Source organism: Sinocyclocheilus grahami, unplaced genomic scaffold, assembly GCF_001515645.1.
Source record: "Sinocyclocheilus grahami isolate Dianchi unplaced genomic scaffold, SAMN03320097.WGS_v1.1 scaffold174.1, whole genome shotgun sequence".
Classification (NCBI taxonomy): domain Eukaryota; kingdom Metazoa; phylum Chordata; class Actinopteri; order Cypriniformes; family Cyprinidae; genus Sinocyclocheilus; species Sinocyclocheilus grahami.
Genome location: NW_015505353.1, coordinates 1,116,282 through 1,135,792, shown reverse-complemented (window position 1 = coordinate 1,135,792; position 19,511 = coordinate 1,116,282). Strand labels below are relative to the sequence as shown.

At 37.3% G+C, this 19,511-nt stretch overlaps 1 protein-coding gene across 1 annotated transcript in view; it reads left to right on the top strand.

Annotated features, from left to right (window-relative positions):
- The window catches only part of LOC107593607 (potassium voltage-gated channel subfamily H member 8-like), a 54,753-nt gene that overhangs the window by 30,108 nt on the left and 5,134 nt on the right, over nt 1-19,511 (top strand). Inside the window, exons 7-14 of the mRNA XM_016283390.1 lie at nt 2,047-2,251; nt 5,469-5,687; nt 8,676-8,875; nt 11,920-12,169; nt 13,013-13,227; nt 13,846-13,884; nt 18,078-18,298; nt 18,431-18,546. Coding sequence (XP_016138876.1) covers nt 2,047-2,251; nt 5,469-5,687; nt 8,676-8,875; nt 11,920-12,169; nt 13,013-13,227; nt 13,846-13,884; nt 18,078-18,298; nt 18,431-18,546 — 1,465 coding nt within the window. The remainder of the gene's footprint in view (nt 1-2,046; nt 2,252-5,468; nt 5,688-8,675; nt 8,876-11,919; nt 12,170-13,012; nt 13,228-13,845; nt 13,885-18,077; nt 18,299-18,430; nt 18,547-19,511) is intronic.

Sequence of the window (19,511 nt, the reverse complement as noted above, 5' to 3'; positions counted from 1 at the left end):
ACTGCATCTTGTGCGTTTTGCCCTTACTCACCCAAACTTTTCAACAAGGCTACTTTATGTGAATGCGAGTTTCTTAGCAAGTATTTGTGAATCAGAGGTGTTTTATATATGAAATGAGGACATGACTGCAGCAGCAATGAGGCCGAAACCAGCACATCCAGTGCAAGAAGGCTTTAGCGTTTTAATTTTACTTAACATTATTTTATTTATCCACTTGCCCTGGACTTTTATGTCACTTCCTGTCTCCCGTGGCGTTTGTAGTCAGTTTGTTCACTGATCCCCCCAGGTGTGGCTTATCTTGTTCAGCTTGTTAGCCCCCCTGTGTGTATATATAGCCCTAGTTTTTCTTTAGTTCCTTATGAGTTGTTGAATATAATGGTTGTCTGTTTGCCAGTCATTCTGTTCTTTGTTCCCTTTGGTTTTTGGCTTATTGTTTGTTCTAGTTTTTCCATGAAATACCAGCACATAGATCCTTGCCTATGCTTGTTTTCCGCAGCTTCTCCACAACGTTACAGTTTTTCACTGGCATGTCTCTTTGACTAGTGCAACTTTGAGCCAATTATTTAGTATAAGTAAAATACTTAAGTACTGTTATAATCAGATACTCTAAGACTTTTACTCAAGTTGTTTTTGAGTTGGTGTCTTGTAATACTCCCAGCACAGTACGGTGGTGCTGACCCTGCTCATGTCCATGTTTGCACTGCTGGCTCACTGGATGGCCTGCATCTGGTACATCATTGGCAAGAAGGAGGTGGAGAGCAACGCAGACACCTGGGATATTGGTGAGACTGGCACACAAATTGTACTCTTTGATTCACAGACAGGAGGATAGTGAATATGTGTGAGATAAATCTTAGGCTCATTATAAAAATATGCTTCTACCTGCATTCAGCAGAACTCCAAAAACGTACCTACATACGATTCACTGCTGTTTCCAGCTGAAATGAACACTAGCAGAAGTAAAACACCAATATAGTACTGTGCGGCTCCTTGCACAGTACTGTGTTAAGACTTCAAAACACTTTTATCATGGTGCATGGTTTGTAAACTGACACTTTTGCATGACATAACCAGTTCAATATGTGCAGTATGTCTTTTCTGACACAGTAAACTTGCTCGGTAGCTCACCTGGTACAGCATTGCACTTGCGCTCAGGTTTGTATCCTGTGAAATACTAGTCACAACATTAAATAAAAGAGCACAAAGAGTTGCAGAAGTAAGTTAAAATTGCATTGATGCTTCAGCCAATGTGCTTTTAACTGACATTTTCTTTTGTTAATACTATCGGCTAGGTTTAAGGTAGGTTGTATTGTCGTGGTATGTTATATACATTTGACTGTCCTCTGCCAGTATGACAGTGACGGAGAGCACAGACCTCCAGAGAAGAAGATAATGATTGTTACACTGAAAAACACACATACTTGTGCAGCCTGATTTGTTCTCAGTTGTTTGTATGTTCATATCCCTCAACTGCAGTCAATTTCTTGTGGTTTATTGTCTTGTTTATTAGTGGGCGGTTTATTTCCTTTCACCTGAGAAAATGCGGTTCTGCATGACTGAGACAGAGAGAAGAGGAGAGAAAAGATGTTTTATACCACTATAATTGGCCCAAATGTCTCTCAGTCTAATGATGATCTCCTAAATATTTTAATCCCAGTTGTCTCAGAGCTTTCGTACCTGCATGCTACACCATTATTCAAGACATCCGTGACCTCTAAACATCTGCTAGGAGATGTTTTTGTTTACTGTTTTATTGTAAATTTTCTCTCTGTATTCACTTGCTAAAAGTGAATACATCTTCATTATATGAAGATGATTTTTACTGTGGTTATACTGTAGGTTTACAATATCGACACAGTAGCAAAGATTTATTGATGGAATCTAAGGACTTCCATCCTGTTGCGTTGTTTAATTAGGTTTTAACTGATTTGGATTTACTGCACTCATTTAACATGACAGGCATGTGCCCTTCATAACCCTCAAATGCACTCGCATGCAGAGTAAATCCTCAACTGTTAATGTGTGTGCCCCTTTCCCCTCTGCCAGGTGTCAGTGGTCCATCTGCTAAAGACCGTACGCCTGCTGAGACTTCTGCGTCTGCTGCAGAAGATGGACCGCTACTCCCAGCACAGTACGGTGGTGCTGACCCTGCTCATGTCCATGTTTGCACTGCTGGCTCACTGGATGGCCTGCATCTGGTACATCATTGGCAAGAAGGAGGTGGAGAGCAACGCAGACACCTGGGATATTGGTGAGACTGGCACACAAATTGTACTCTTTGATTCACAGACAGGAGGATAGTGAATATGTGTGAGATAAATCTTAGGCTCATTATAAAAATATGCTTCTACCTGCATTCAGCAGAACTCCAAAAACGTACCTACATACGATTCACTGCTGTTTCCAGCTGAAATGAACACTAGCAGAAGTAAAACACCAATATAGTACTGTGCGGCTCCTTGCACAGTACTGTGTTAAGACTTCAAAACACTTTTATCATGGTGCATGGTTTGTAAACTCACACTTTTGCATGACATAACCAGTTCAATATGTGCAGTATGTCTTTTCTGACACAGTAAACTTGCTCGGTAGCTCACCTGGTACAGCATTGCACTTGCGCTCAGGTTTGTATCCTGTGAAATACTAGTCACAACATTAAATAAAAGAGCACAAAGAGTTGCAGAAGTAAGTTAAAATTGCATTGATGCTTCAGCCAATGTGCTTTTAACTGACATTTTCTTTTGTTAATACTATCGGCTAGGTTTAAGGTAGGTTGTATTGTCGTGGTATGTTATTTTTTTTATCACAATAGAGCAATAACCTTTTAGCACCACTCACCAAACCTTTCTGATATGTACAACATCTAGCATTTCCAGATTTATTCAAAAACATTTCCACATTCATGTTCATGTGTTTCATATACAACTGAACATGCTTTTTGCGCCACTCACTGTACATTTTACTTAGAAAGCATTGCGATAAGCAACATAATACCATTTTGCAGAAATGTCGCCACAGGCACATTTTTCCAGTTACCATTAATACGCCCTGTTTCAAACTAGCTAGTCCATAAAATAAAAGTGATGTCCAAGTTATTTTGGACTCTATTGAGTTTTAAATCATCTTTGTTTTAGTTTTTTGGTTTACACAGAAGAAAGAAAGTCAAACAGGTTTGGAATGACATGAAAATGAACGACATTCATTTTGAGATGCACTATCCATTTAATTTTTAATTATTAAACCGAAGCAGTGTTGAACAGTGTTTTAATTGATTTGGTGTAAGTCTGGGTCTCTTAACTGTAATAAAGTGTAATTGAATCTGATTGAAATGCTTCATTTCGGCTTGGATTGGATTTGTTAAAGTTGCATTATGGACATTATATGAATTGATTTAATCTGATGCGTTCGGAGAAAGACAGAGAGATTGCGATGAAGATATCAAACGATAATGGAAAGCAGAATTTATAGTTACAGAAGAAGAGCGATAAGCCTGACACTGATAGATGGTGTTATGGACAGTGATAGTGGAGAAGGAGGAAGATGGGAAGAATGCACCAGGGACAGCAAGCAGCCAAGTGAGTAAAAGAGTGGTTTCGCTACAAACCAGTCACCCAGACATCATGCCACAGGCCTCTCTCACAGTCTTGACTGCAGGAGGGGCTGTAATTAGGCCCAGTGTGCTGCTCTATGGTACATAATGACGGATCGCTGTGAAAGTACCAGCGTTCCCACCGCCCGGTCCCCGATCAGTATTGATGGAAAGCTACTGCTTTCCCTCGGCATCCGACCACTGACCCCCGGCCTGCTCTGATGGGCAGTTACTATAGCAACACTGGGCTGGAATCTCCTCTCTGGTACCCTGTTTTACAGTGTGGCAACTAATGGGTCCCTCCTTGTCATCAAACACAAGGATTGTTTCATGAAGAAAGCGATGTGTGAACTGCTTTCCAAACAATTGGAGACTGTTAGTGAAGAACTGTTTGGGGATCACAAAATGTTCCTTTCGCTTTTCACAAAACCAGTTCTTGTACAAAATGTGTCCATGCTAAAATTTACAAATTTGATAGTACCATGTTACATTGTTACATGTTACAATGTATCTGATTGAAATACTATGGTGTAGAATGTATGTTATTCATGGTATTTACAGTTTACATAGTACTTTTTTTGTTAATACAGTTTTGTGAACAACTGTTATGTTTCGGTATTGAAACTTGGGTCAGGATAGTATAATAAAATAATAGTATAGTAATTTAATTTAAAAAGGTAAAACAATCAATTGCTTTTATGATTGCTAAATAAATTGGCATCTCTAAAACTATTTACATTTATATTAAATAAATGTAGGTACTTTTATTTAACTTGCTTTCCAAATTCACAAAAAAGACAAACTACTGTTCAAAAGTCTCTCATGCTCACAAAGGCTGCATTTAATATTTCAAAAATACAGTAAATAAAAATAATATAGATAACTATTATTAGAATTTAAAATGACTGTTTTCTATATTAATATATTTTAAAATGTAATTTATTCATGCAATAGAAAAGCTGCATTTTTAGCAATCATTACTCCAGTCTTCAGTGTCACATGATCCTTCAAAAATCATTCTAATATGCTGATTTGGTGCTCAAGAAACATTTCCTATTCATTTTAGTGTGAAAAACAGTTGTGCTGCTTAATTTTTTTCTGTAAACTGTGATACTTTTTTGAGGTTTCATTGATGAATCGGGATTTCAAAAGAACAGCATTTATATGAAATAGAAATCTTTGGTAACATTATAAATGTCTTCCCAGTCACTTCTGGTCAATTTAATGCATCCTTTAATGCATTTTTTATTAAAAAATAAATAAAAAATCTTACTAACCCCAAACTTTTTAACAATAGTGCATGTAAAATGTTATGTAACATTTTTGTTTAAAATATTTAATTAGTAAAATTTGATTAATTTTAACACACGCCCCAAAACCTTAACCAAATCTTAACCAATAAAATTTGCGGAAAGGTTGTATTTTTTGAAAAGTATCTCTATGATCCTGTTGCAGATGTTAACAGCCCACTGGAGGTGAAAACTGTCAATAATGCCTTAAATTTCAATCTGTTCCTTATTCAAAGCTGTCATATGTCTAAGAAAATAAAACGCAAGTTGTATGGACTACTTTAATGGTACTTTTGTGGTGCTTATTTGCCGCTTAAGAGCCCTGAAATAGGTCACTGTATGCAAAGGAGTAGTGTGAACACTTTGCAATAAAGCTATTTTTATCTTCCACAAAAGAAAGAAAGTCATACAGTTGAGTAAATAATCACAGAAATAAAATGTTTATATGAACAGTTCCTTTAACCGATGTGCCATTGCAGTGCATGCTAATTTTCCACCATATGGACACATATGAATCCGATACACAAGCACATTTCAGTGTGAGATTTTTAATTACATCTCACTCTTTATTCTTTGTCTCGCTCTCTCAGGTTGGCTGCATGAGCTCAGCAAGCGGTTGGAGTCTCCATACGAGGGGGTGAGCATGGAAGTGGTCAACAGAACGCTGAGCAGCGGACCGTCTCTTCGGAGCATCTACATCGCAGCGCTATACTTCACCCTCAGCAGCCTGACCAGCGTGGGCTTCGGAAATGTCTCTGCCAACACAGACGCAGAGAAGATCTTCTCCATCTGCACCATGCTCATCGGAGGTGTGTATGTTTGCTGAAAGGTTTAAGTTTAGGAGATATTTTTAGATATATTTGGAGGTAGAACAAATTTGGATTATCATTAGGATCCAAAAACTGGAGGCTGTATGTGTCTGCTGCTTATTTAGAAACCAAAAACAAGGTTGAATCACTTTTAGTTTGGACAAGAAAAAAAAGGTCTGTTGTAGATATTTGTATTACATACTGTATGTTTATATATATACATATATATATTCTCAAAAACATCACATCATAAATAAATATACTGCATATATATATATATATATATGTGTGTGTGTATATATATACAGCTAACATTAATTGACTAATCATATCAGCAGCACATGTGAAAGTGTGAAATGAGTACTAGTCAGGTTAATCACTATCATACTAATTAGATTGTCAGAGCAGACTAATTGTTATAAAAGGAGGGAAGAACCGCTTCCAATCTTTGGTTACCTCCAAAGAAACATGTGTAGCCATCATCATTTTGCATCAAAATGGCCTCACATGCAAAGAAATTGCTACAAAGAATATTGCACCTGATAAACCATTTACCAGATCATCGACTGCAGTGAAGAAGTCTTCAGGACGTCCCAGAGTGTCCAGCAAGCACCAGGACCGTCTCCTCCTGAGGAGTCAGCTACAGAATCGTGTCACCAGCAGTGCAGAGCTTGCTCAGGAATGGCAGCAGGTTGGTGTGAGAGCATCTACACGCACAGTGAGGCCAAGACTTTTGGACAATGGCCTGGTGTCAAGAAGGGCAGCAAAGAAGCCACTTCTCTCCAAGAAAAACGTCAAGGACAGATTGAAATTCTGCAGGATATGCAAGGATTGGACAGCAGAAGACTGGTGCAAAGTTATTTTCTCTAAAGCTCCCTTCCGACTGTTTGGGACATCTGGAAAATCGATTGTTCAGAGAAGAAAAGGTGAACGCTACCATGAGTCCTGTGTTGTGCCAACAGTGAAGCATCTTGAGACCATCCGTGTGTGGGGTTGCTTTTCAACCAAGGGAGTGGGCTCTCTCATAATTCTGCCCAAAAACACTGCCATGAGTAAAGAATTTGTATCAAAATGTCCTGCAAGAGCGACTTCTTCTAATGATCCATGAGCATTTTGGTGATGATCCGTGCATTTTCCAGCATGATGGAGCACCATGTCACAAAGCAAGAGTGATAAAGAAGTGGCTCGAAGATCATTACATTGAAATTTTGGATCCGTGGCCAGGCAACTCCCCGATCTCAACCCCATAGAGAACCTGTGGTCCGTCCTCAAAAGGCGAGTGGACAAGCAGAAGTCCACAAATTGTGATCAACTCTGAGAACGAATAAGGCGAGAATGGATCGCCATCAGTCAGGATTTGGCCCAGAAGCTGATATCCAGCATGCCAGTAATAGATAGCTCTTACTTTTTCCTTGAAAATGCACGCTTCAAACAGAACAGTCAATGAAGACGAAGAAGAGAATGATGTGTAGCTCCCGGCACCGATTTATACTGTAGTCGCACCGGTAGTGACGTCATGGCTGTCGCCGGCCAACGAGTTGGTGTTTTTCAATGTATGCTTCAGATACGAGTCACGACGAGGCGTTCCCCATAGCGACCCCTAGAGGACGCAGTTCGAAGTTCCCATGAAAGGGAAACACTGTAAATATTGACTCTTTATTTTTTTTTTGCCAATAAAAGCCTTTAAAACTTATGATATGCTTATCATTGTTTTTCAGTATACTGTAGAAACATGTGGAAAAAATAATCTACAAATACTGAAGCAGCAAACTTTGCAAAACACAAAGTATGTCACTGCCAAAACTTTTGGCCATGACTGTATATGTATGTGTATAATGGGAGTTTAACCCATTTACTTCTGTGTGTTTTTTCTTGCATTGTGGCTGATTTATAGATATACACTATACTTTTTTTTTGCTATTTTTTTGTATATGGTGGTTATTTTTGGCTGCTTACAGAACTATTTTTTAGAACCATTTAAAAAATAATAATTTTAAAATTACTCAACAGTGCCAATGTTTGGAGGTAGAACAAATTTGGATGATCATTATGATCCAAAAACTAAAAACGAAGTTCAATCCCTGTTAATTTGTAAAAGACGATACTGGAAAAAATTGGTAAATACTTGTGTAAAAGTGTGTATGTGTGTGTGTGTGTAAATATATACATATATATATGAAGAGTTCAGATGCAAAAGCCTCTAAGTGCCATCTGAAATTTTCATCTAAAATGAGCATTTTTATCAGACTGCTATGTTTAGGTTCAGTTATTTTACTCTAATGGCAATGTATAGGTCATTCTATTCAATTAAAGTGAAAAAATCTGAACATAAATATAGGGGCCTGATAAAAATGCTCATTTTAGAAGAAAATTTCAGATGGCATTTAGATGTATATGTAAATAGGATATATAAATATACATATTAAATATGATGATATGAAGTCACACCATCTGTTCACATTCAGAATTCATGGCCTTTATTTTGTGAAATGTCACCCTTTGCCATGGGGCAGTTCAGCTCCCTACCCAAACATACAATAATTCCCAGTTATGCCCCCCAACACATATGTACACATTCAATCACCACCTGTGTATTACCAGAAATCTTACAGAGAGCAAATGCCTCTAAAATAAATACACATGTTGGATTGTTACAGAAATAGAAAGGTTCCATAATGTGATTTGTTAGTTATGATTGATGACTCTTTTTTTAACTGATGCCTATAATCATTTACAGCACTCAATAACAAAAATTATTTTAAAAAACATTTTTGTAAACATTTTCTTTTAAATCAAGCTTAATTTTTTAATGCCATTTATCAGGGACAGTAGATATTTATTATTTTTTTGCAAGCTGCATGTAAAAAAGTAATGTTCACGATTTTGAAATTACATTAATGTTCAACTTTCAAGAGAAAACACCATGACTTGTTAGGTCATTCAGGACTCATGTACATTCATGCATGTGTGTCATTGTTTCTTTGGCAGCGTTGATGCACGCTCTGGTCTTTGGCAATGTGACGGCTATCATCCAACGCATGTACTCACGCTGGTCTTCTTACCACACACGCACTAAAGACCTGAAGGATTTCATCCGTGTGCACCACCTGCCCCAGAGCCTCAAACAGCGCATGCTGGAGTACTTCCAGACCACCTGGTCTGTCAACAACGGTATCGACTCCAATGAGGTAAACCCCACACTTCAGAGAGTATTACACAGCACAGCTGAATCATTTGATGTTGCGGAATTCCTTACAGCTGGACTGTGCAAGATGATGTGCCAACTTTACAAGCATACAGTGTGCTTCCCTATTGCACTCCGGTGTTTCATATAGTGTTACATATTGGTGCAGAATAAGTGAGTTACATTAAACTTTTAAAGTCACCTCTAAAATCACTTCTGTCATGACAACTCTCGGAGAGTTTAGCATGGTAATGTACATGACAGAGTTAATTTATGTCTTTGGTCTTGGTGGAATAGATCTGCTACGCTGCTGCTGCGGCAGAGCAAGTACCGAGACTTGCTACTGCCAGAACATCCACAGACATGCTGCTGTGAGCATGTAAGCATGTAAACATATATGAAAAAACATATATAACATACATGCAATCACCCTGTTGCAGATCTATACAGGTGGAGCTGGGGAAGGTGGAGGGTTTCTGAAGCGTGCTGCAACTGCTACAAGAAGCAATGGCCGAGTTTTTGAATGTTGAGCAGCAAGCTCATTGGCTGCTGATGTGAAAAGAAACCAATCAGCTACGCCATGTGAATAATGATGTGATTATATGAGATTGAGTTAGAACCAATCGGACTGTGCCATCTAGAGTTTCATGACAAAACTTTGTATAAATTTCCTATAAAATAAAATACAGTTAAGCAGATAATTAGTTATCTGATCTTCACTCATGTAGTGAGAAATGTGTAGCTTAAAAGTTAGTTTGAAGTAAAGTATAAATAAATAATAATAGTACAATAATATATATTTTTATTGGTATTATTAATATTTTTATTGGCCATTATAAAATATTGTAATTTTACTGTATTTTATTTTAATTCAATTCAAGTTTATTTGTATAGCGCTTTACAATGATGCAAATCATTGTAAAGCAGCTTTACAGAAAAGTTACATTAAACTTTTAAAGTCACCTCTAAAATCACTTCTGTCATGACAACTCTCGGAGAGTTTAGCATGGTAATGTACATGACAGAGTTAATTTATGTCTTTGGTCTTGGTGGAATAGATCTGCTACGCTGCTGCTGCGGCAGAGCAAGTACCGAGACTTGCTACTGCCAGAACATCCACAGACATGCTGCTGTGAGCATGTAAGCATGTAAACATATATGAAAAAACATATATAACATACATGCAATCACCCTGTTGCAGATCTATACAGGTGGAGCTGGGGAAGGTGGAGGGTTTCTGAAGCGTGCTGCAACTGCTACAAGAAGCAATGGCCGAGTTTTTGAATGTTGAGCAGCAAGCTCATTGGCTGCTGATGTGAAAAGAAACCAATCAGCTACGCCATGTGAATAATGATGTGATTATATGAGATTGAGTTAGAACCAATCGGACTGTGCCATCTAGAGTTTCATGACAAAACTTTGTATAAATTTCCTATAAAATAAAATACAGTTAAGCAGATAATTAGTTATCTGATCTTCACTCATGTAGTGAGAAATGTGTAGCTTAAAAGTTAGTTTGAAGTAAAGTATAAATAAATAATAATAGTACAATAATATATATTTTTATTGGTATTATTAATATTTTTATTGGCCATTATAAAATATTGTAATTTTACTGTATTTTATTTTAATTCAATTCAAGTTTATTTGTATAGCGCTTTACAATGATGCAAATCATTGTAAAGCAGCTTTACAGAAAACTAAAGTTTCTAGATTATATTTAGTAATAGCGTATCAGTGGTGAATATCTCAAGTTGATGTCCATATGGCAGAAATGTACGGTAAAAATCAAGCAGTTAGTTCATGTCATGTGTTTAAACAGACGATGAACACTATTAACAGCAATGATTATATGTTGCGATCAAACTTATAGCAAAATTTGGTAGTTTTGTATGTTGGTTTAGGGTTGTTGTCGTCTGAGGTCCTCTGAGGGGTTTGCATCATCTCTTCTCAGGTGTTCGGTCATCTCAGGTCTTTGTAAGGGCTGGATCCAGACTGAAGCTTGTATAATTCCTAGTTACCACGGGATGTCAATCATTAATTGTTATTGTTATTTAATTGTTAGTGTCTATTGATAATTTAGTATTATTACATCAAAAGCAGAAATAAACAATTAAAATTTGTTTATATTCTAGTTTGACATTTAAAAACCAATGTCTATCTCTGATTACCATATTTACATAACATTCTAGTTGGTATCATGTCCAAACATACATTTTTATACCATGGTACTGTAAATGATGTACTATTAATGAAGTAACATACTGAAGCCAAGAGCAAAGCAACAGCTATGGCAAATTTAGATAGACAGTTGGACACTTGAGGAGGGAACGACAGCTTGTTCTCCGTCCTTGAGCCCGGGACTTTATTCCGGAGTCAGGAGAGAGTGGAAAAAATTTAGATGGAATCTAAACACCTTGCTAAATCACAGATTTATGAATAATAGATGGCGAGGCTGATGGCCGGAGAGCAGAAGACAGAGAGCAAGAGAAAGAGAGGGATATGTGTGCCGTGAGTGAAGGGGAGAGTGACAGATGCCATTCAGTCAGGCTGAAGGATGGTTGCATATATGGATGGATGAGCAGAGCAGATGAAGGGTGGCAGAGGGCAGGAATGAGGCATGGCCGGAATACTTCCAGTTTTTGTTTTAACAGTGAAAACTCATAAAGTGGCATGTTTAATGATTTTAATGCCAGTTTAATACATGCAATGTCCTGTTCCGTAAGTTCACATAGAAATCACAAGACTCTTTCTTTTTTCCTTTTATTTTTATTTTCTATTTTCTTTCTTCTTTTTTGCTTCTTCTTTTTCTTATTCCTTTCTTTTTTCTTTTGCCTTTTTCTGTCTTATTTCTGTCATTTTTTTTACTTTCACTTTTCATTTTCTCTTCCCTTTTTTCTTTTTTCCCCTTTAATTCTCCCTTTCTTTTTTATTCTTCTCTTTCCCTTATTCTTTTTTTCTGTTCCCATTTTCATTCCCATTCTTGTTCTATTTCCTTTTTTATATCCCTTTTTTTCTTTTTCTGTCCTTCCTGTCCACCCTCTCCAGCTCTTGAAAGACTTTCCAGATGAGCTGCGTTCAGATATCGCGATGCATCTGAATAAAGAGATCCTAGAGCTGTCTGTCTTCTCCTCTCTGAGTCGTGGATGTCTCCGCTCTCTCTCCCTGCACATTAAGACATCGTTTTGTGCGCCGGGCGAGTACCTTCTTCGTCAGGGAGATGCTTTACAGGCCCTTTTCTTTGTCTGCTCCGGCTCCATGGAAGTGCTGAAGGACAGCATGGTGCTAGCCATTCTTGGTCAGTTTACACAAACACACACAAATTACACACAAGCAAAAGAGATTTATCTCAGAAAAGCTCAGTGTAGTGTTAGTCGACTGAGGAATTAGCATGAAGGAAAAAAATGACTGCCTCTCATTAAGTGAAGAATTCAGGGCCCATGTGTTCCTACAGTTGCCAACAAAAACTGCTCTTTGTGATTGGTCAATCTCTCTGTGAGGCTTCACACACACAGCAGGCTCATAGGACAGTGGACCAAATGTGTGAAAAAATATTATCCCCATCGTCCTGTTAGGTCCTGCCTGTGTGTGTGCTTGTGTGTTTGTGCATGTGTGTGTTTGTGTTAATATCACCTTATGAGTTCTGACAGGAAAAAACACACTATCTTTCTCATCTTTCCCTCACACACTCTCTCCCTGCTGACAAAGGAAGGTCTCTCTGACATTGAGTTCTCAAGAAGATTCACTTGTGCAAGTTACTGTGTGTTTACATGTGTGTACGCTTTCTTAAACAGTATCTTTTGTGCCTCTAATAGAGATGTGTGTAGTCCCACAGTGTTAAAATGCTAAACAAATGAGTATTTTCATGCCACGTTTCCATTGGGAGACTCTAATGGGTTTTAAGAATAGCAGTTTTCGATTTATAAGTAAAATAAGTTCTGTGGTTAACATTACTTGGAAACATTTTCACGATTCTGTTCTACTTTATACATTCCTCATACTCCTAAGGGAACCCATGGCAGATTAGCTTTCCAGTTTTGCCTACATATTGACACACTGAATGAATACTCTTGCAATTTCCTAGTGATTTGTGTTTTTGCATCTTCCTGTTTGTTTGTGTCCTCCTGTGTGACATGTACAGGTAAAGGCGACCTGATTGGTGCAAACATGTCAGTTGATGACCGTGTGATAAAGACGAACGCTGACGTGAAGGCGCTGACGTACTGTGACCTGCAGTGCATTAATCTGAGGGGTCTGTATGAGGTGCTCGACCTGTATCCTGAATACTCCCACCGTTTTGTGCAGGATATAACACACGACCTCACCTACAACCTGAGAGAGGGACAAGAGAGCTATGTAAGTCATCACATTACCATTGTGATTTTAGAATTTCTCGTTCATTTATTTGATTGTGGTTGCCTAAACCCTTAATGCATTTCGGTAGCAGTAAAAGCCTGACCTGATCACAACCTGATTCAGTTATTTGATTTCATGGACGCAAGGTTAATATTGTTTTTGGGATCCACCAATATATAATATATTTTTTAACCCCACACGCAAAGTGATGCATTTTCTATTTTAATATATTGTAAAATGTAATTTATTCCTGTGATGGAAGAGCTGGATTTTCAGCATCATTACTCCAGTCTTCAGTGTCACATGATCCTTCAGAAATCATTCTAATATGCTGATTTGGTGCTCAAGAAATATTTCTTCTTATTATCAATTTAAAAAACAATTAGCATGCTTCTTTGGGATTCTATGATGAATAAAAAGTTCAAAAGATCAGCTTTTATTTAAAATAGAAATCTTCTGAAACATTCTAAATGCCTTTACTCTCATTTTTGATCAATTTAATGTATTCTTGCTGAACAAAATTAACTTCTTTAAAAAATATCTAACTGACCCCAAACTTTTGAAAAGTAGTGTATACATATTAACATGTTACATATTGTCTTATGTCTCACTTTCCAGGTCATATCCAGGATGTCCAGTAAGTCAATGGACACACAGGTGCGTCTTCTCCTCAGCTGTCAATCATTCCGCACTTATCCACTAACAGTGCTGTGTTGACTATAATAGCTTGGAGCTCATTTCCCTAACAATGATCTACCTCCCGCCTCATTTGCCTAATGAGGGAAGCTAAGAACACTACAGAGCTGAAACAGCAGGGAGAGAGAATGAAAAATTGATGATGATGATGGTGATGATCATCTTCTCCATTCCCTGTCCTTCCATGCCTGAAGCAGTAATCAGGGAGGGAGCGGTGCTAGAGGAAGGGGAACAGCTCGTTTAGGGGCGAGGGAGGGGTAAAAGGAGGAGCGGGCAGTTATTGAAGTGCAGGATGACTGACTGCTTTGGGAAACTGCCGCTCTTTCAATTACAGTGTGAGGGAGCCTCAATTATTCAACAGGGTAAATGACCAAATTAGTCTATGAAAAGTGTAATTAATCAGATATATATAGAAGAGAAGAGAGGGAGAGTGAGATTAAAAGAGAGAGAGAGATGGGGAATACCCCTCACGTTTATTCTGCCTCTTTGCTGTTTTACCTCTTGACTTTTCCTCCACCTTTCAGTGGGCTGACATTTAAAGTGTTCTATTAATGGAGATTGTTATTTCCAGCCAACGTCGTTGCAGAGTTTCACTGTGTAATTGGCAATGCGCGTGAGAGCCGTGAGGTGTAAAGCACAGCGAAACCTATTACAACGACTATTATTGAGCAGATACAGTCGAGCCTTTAGGGTTTGTTCTGACATAATCACTCTCACTCGTATGACTAGAGGTCAAAGATCATTATATTATCAAAGCTGCCAGGCCAGTTGTTTTAAATGTCTTACAGGTCAAGTCTTCCTGAGGTCATTGCTAGCGAGGTCAAAGTTCAAGTGGTAAGACCACTACCATTACATTAGTTTTACCTAAGGACATTCACTTTGTTGTGTTTCTGCTGTTTCATAGCGTTTGTCTAATTGGTCCTTGAGGGAAAGTGTGTAGTTTGTTTTTAAGAGTGTTCATTTGTGTGTGTATGTGTTTGTGTACTCCAGTGGTACCCGCATTGTGCATACCTATGTGCTTGTGCGTTCTCTGACTAAGATCTACAGTATTCCAGTGTTTCCCAACTGGGGTGCCGTCTGTCGAGAGCAGGGGTGGCGTGTAAAAAATCCTTTTTTAATATTTTATTTTCATCATTTCTGATGTCGCCAATAATTAGAGATGCACCGAAATTTCGGCTGCCGAAAATTAGATCACCGCTCAGGTTTCACTTTCACATGGTGTGACGCTCTGCGTATTATCCCGCTCTATGCATGTGTGCTCCACTCAGTCGCTCCATTCATATACCGTTCGTGCTCATCGGAACAGCAGAGTCCACTCAAAAATTGAGCCGACAGGAAACATCGATGAAGTACAGTATTGTTTCTGTCTGCAATAGCCTTACTGTGTTGTAACATGGTGTGATAAATGGGCAACTCTGGTAACGCTGCCCTCTCATTCATTGATCTGCTAACCGCTATGTTATGCTTGCATGTTCTGATAATAATAGCTTTCTAGGACTAAACTTTATTTGGATAATTGGTAAAAAAAATTTTTTTTAAACATCTAAACCCTACTGTTAGACCTACCTGAAAAACTAAAAAGCAATTTATTTCATTCAAAGGCCTGTCGTTATTTTTTATTTGTGCTATCATTATTCATTTCTTTATTTGTTCTTATTTTATTACTGACTGCTTACTTGTCATTTTGTATTCAGTTCAAAGTTTGAAATTAAGCTATCTCGTGCTACTGCACCAAAATTACCCCACTGTAAAATTAAAACAACACTAAGTGAGCAAAAATTTGTGAGATAGCTAGTTATAATGGTAATTAAATAATGTTTACACATGTATAAAAGCCTACATTAAAATCTGTCATATAAATTGGTCTCTTCATTAGAAATTAGCCTACTGATTGCCACCATTGATGGACACATTTTTTTAATAATATTAAAAATATCTGTATGACATGATATTCTGCAGTTCTTCCCTGTTGTACCGAATATCTATACTTTCAAATTATCACATTGAAGTTAGAAATTCAAATATTGTGACAAAATTAATTTTGTAGGGTGCCACAAGTTTGTTAAAATTTCCGCAACTAAAAAAAGGTTGGGAAACACTGATCTATTCTATCTATCTATCTCTACATTTATTTGTTTATTCATTAACTTATTAATTAATTAACTAATTTATTCATTCATCAGTTAATTTATTTAGTTAGTATTACTGGGATTTTTTTCTCAGTAGTTATTTTGATGGTATCAAATAAAAATCTTTCCGATTCATATGCATCTGTCTTAAAATGTTTTAATTGTTTGTGTTAGCCAGTAATCATGTACAATATTTAACATTAATATTGATAATAATATGTCACATTAATAAATGTAGATACTTGTAATGATTCCAATTTATTATAAACAAATTTACAGTAATTCTAATAATATTTTAAAGCACAAATAAATTAAATATCATACACTCTATGTTCCATACAAACTCTCAGATTTGTTTTTCTTATATGCCTTTATGGTGATATAAGTTTGCCAGTTTGTTACTTTGATGTTCTGTTATATTCCTATAAATGCATTTTAAAAAACATGAATCAAATCAGTGAATTTTGAATCAAATCAATTTGTTGTCAACTCAAATAATCACACCCCCAGTATTTTAGTCTTTCTCTCTATAAAAATAAAATCTGTTAAAAACATTTTGCATTATTTACCATTGTTTATTAAAGGGGTCCTATTATGCTTTTTCACTTTTTGAGTTTTAGTCAGTGTGTAGTGTGTATGTTTGGGCATAAAAAAGATCTAGAAAGTTACAAATCTCAAAGTCCACTCCAAAGGGAGATATATTGTTTTGAAAAAAATTCCTTTTCAAGAACTACAACGAACGGCTCATTTGGACTATACAGTGTTGTTTTCCGGGTTTTGTGATGTCACAAAGCAGCCAATTAGAATTTCATTAAAATAATTCCCGCCTACAGAAATTCGCCATGTCGAAGAAATGCTGTTTTTTTCACCCCGTGCACAAACGTCTTTGTTTTGCCTTCCTAAAGAGGACCACGTCAGGAAACAGTGGTTGCAATTTATTTGACATTGTATCTAAAACTTGATTTAGCCAAAAAAAAACAAAAGTCAAGTCAAGTCAAGTCACCTTTATTTATATAGCGCTTTTAACAATACAGATTGTGTCAAAGCAACTGAACAGCATTAATTAGGAAAATAGTGTCAATAATGCAAAGTGACAATAGTAAACACTCATTATTCAGTTAAAGACAGTTCATCATTGAATTCAGTGATGTTAACATCCAGCTCAGTTTAAATAATATCTTTGCAATTATGTCAACGATATTGCCGGAAATGAAGTGTCCCCAACTAAGCAAGCCAGAGGCGACAGAGGCGACAAAACAACTATAACGTTACCACTCTAATTTGTCTTGAAATATCCATGCGTGCAAAGGTTCTGCGCGATACTCTTGTTCAATATTCTCGGGGTCTGAATCCGGCTCAAACTGATATGGCAATATAGACGGAACTTGCTGTTTTTGTAAGAGGTGTGGCAGTACTGAAACACCGTCTAAGCTGTTCGCCAATCACAACGCACTGGGACAGCTAACCAATCATAACACTTTTCGTTTTTCGGAAGACGGGCGTTTAATAATCGAGGCGTTTGTGCCAGGCTGAGAAGAAAGGTATTTTAATCATGTAAATTATGTGAAAAATAATGGATTTTTTCGAACCACCAAGCATGAGTGCATGTTCTAGTACACCCCCAAAACAAAATCAAGACTTTGTAAAAGAGCATAATAGGACCCATTTAAATGTGTTCCATCTAAATAAACCTGCCTTCTCTTTTGAGAGCGAGCATTTATGTAATTATTTACTGGTTCATTTGATAAGGAGAAGATGGCAAGGAAAATGTGGGACCGACATAAAATTATCTAAATGTCACATAAAAGCCCTTAAATGATTGCTTAGAAAGACATTTTTTAGGAGCAAGCAAGCACGGTCATATTAACTAGATGTTCTTCTTGTTCTGTCACATTAACTAGATCTATTTTTGTTTCATTGTTAATAATGAAATGTCAATCTTTTTCTAGTTGAGTCATCCAAGGTTAGTCATCCAACTTTCATCTGGCCTCGCATGACCTCAGTGCTATCTCTGTCCAATCACAGATGGAGGGCAGGGGAAATGGAGACGTGATCCAGTGCTATCCACAAATAGCCGAGCATCAAGTTGAGGGAGATGATGATGATGAAGATGATCAGATACAGTATCTCAGCGGTGGAACCAAACAGAAAATGCACATGCAGAAAAATGATCACCAAGCCAACAAAAAGCTTCACATTCAGCATACCACTGTCACAAAGCCTGACCTCGCAAATCTCAGCCCAAGGTGTGCGCACGCCCACACATGCATGCATTTAAAAAACATTCAAAGATGCAGTATTTTAATAGACATTTGCTCACTGGTGCATGAAGGACCTTGTGAGAGCAGTAAAGTGGATTTCTGTTTGTGTGTGTTCAGGGTCGTGGACGGCACAGAGGACAGTGATGGTACCGAAAATTCACACACATTCATATTTTCCTCTGGCCATCAGCACACTGTTAGTGGTGCAACTAATACCACTGCCACCACAGCAGGTGTGTGAGTGAGTGTGTGCATATGTGTGTGTTGGCAGAGGATGGATGAGTCGATTAATATTGGTATTTTTCATCTTTATGCCGATATTCCAGGGCTGATGCACAATGAAGGATAACACCATTTAAAGTATTTACTATCACCAGGAATAGGTCACCCAAAAAAAAAAATTTTGCTGAAAAGATACTCACCCTCAGGCTATTAAAGATGTAGATGAGTTTGTTTCTTCAATAGGGCAGATTTGGAGAAATATATCATTACATCACTTGCTCAGCAATGGATGAATGGGTGCCACACAGTAATCCACACAACTCCAGTCCATCAACTAACATTTTGTAAAGTGAAAAGCTGCATGCTTGTAAGAAACAAATACATAATTGAGGCATTTTAAGTTTAAACCATTGTTTCTGGCCAAAATACCAGTCCATAATCCATAATAACGCTTCCTCCAGTGAAAAAGTCCATCCCTGTTGTCTTCTCACATCAAAACCCACCGACAGATTAGTTTTGGACTGTTTTTGCTCATAAATGGAACTTGATCTGTGCATATTTCTGTCCTGATTCAGATGAGACAACTTTTTCACTGGAGAAAGCAATATTATGGTTAGAGGACTATCTTACTATTTTAGCTGGAAGCAAAAAGTTTTAAAGTTAAAAAATGTTTTAATGATTAATTTTATTGATTACAAACACATATTTTAATTTCACAAGATGTTAATTAAGGTACTGGAGTCATGTGGATTATTGTGATGTTTTTATCAGCTGTTTGGCTCTCATTCTTACGGCACCCATTGACTAAAGAGGATGCATCGCTGAGCAAGTGATGTAATGCTAAATTTCTCCAAATCTGTTCCGATAAAGAAACAAAATCATCTACGTCTTGGATGGCCTGATGGTGAGTACATTTTCAGCAAATTTTCATTTTTGGATGAACTACTTCTTTAAAGGAATATTTCAAATAATGTCT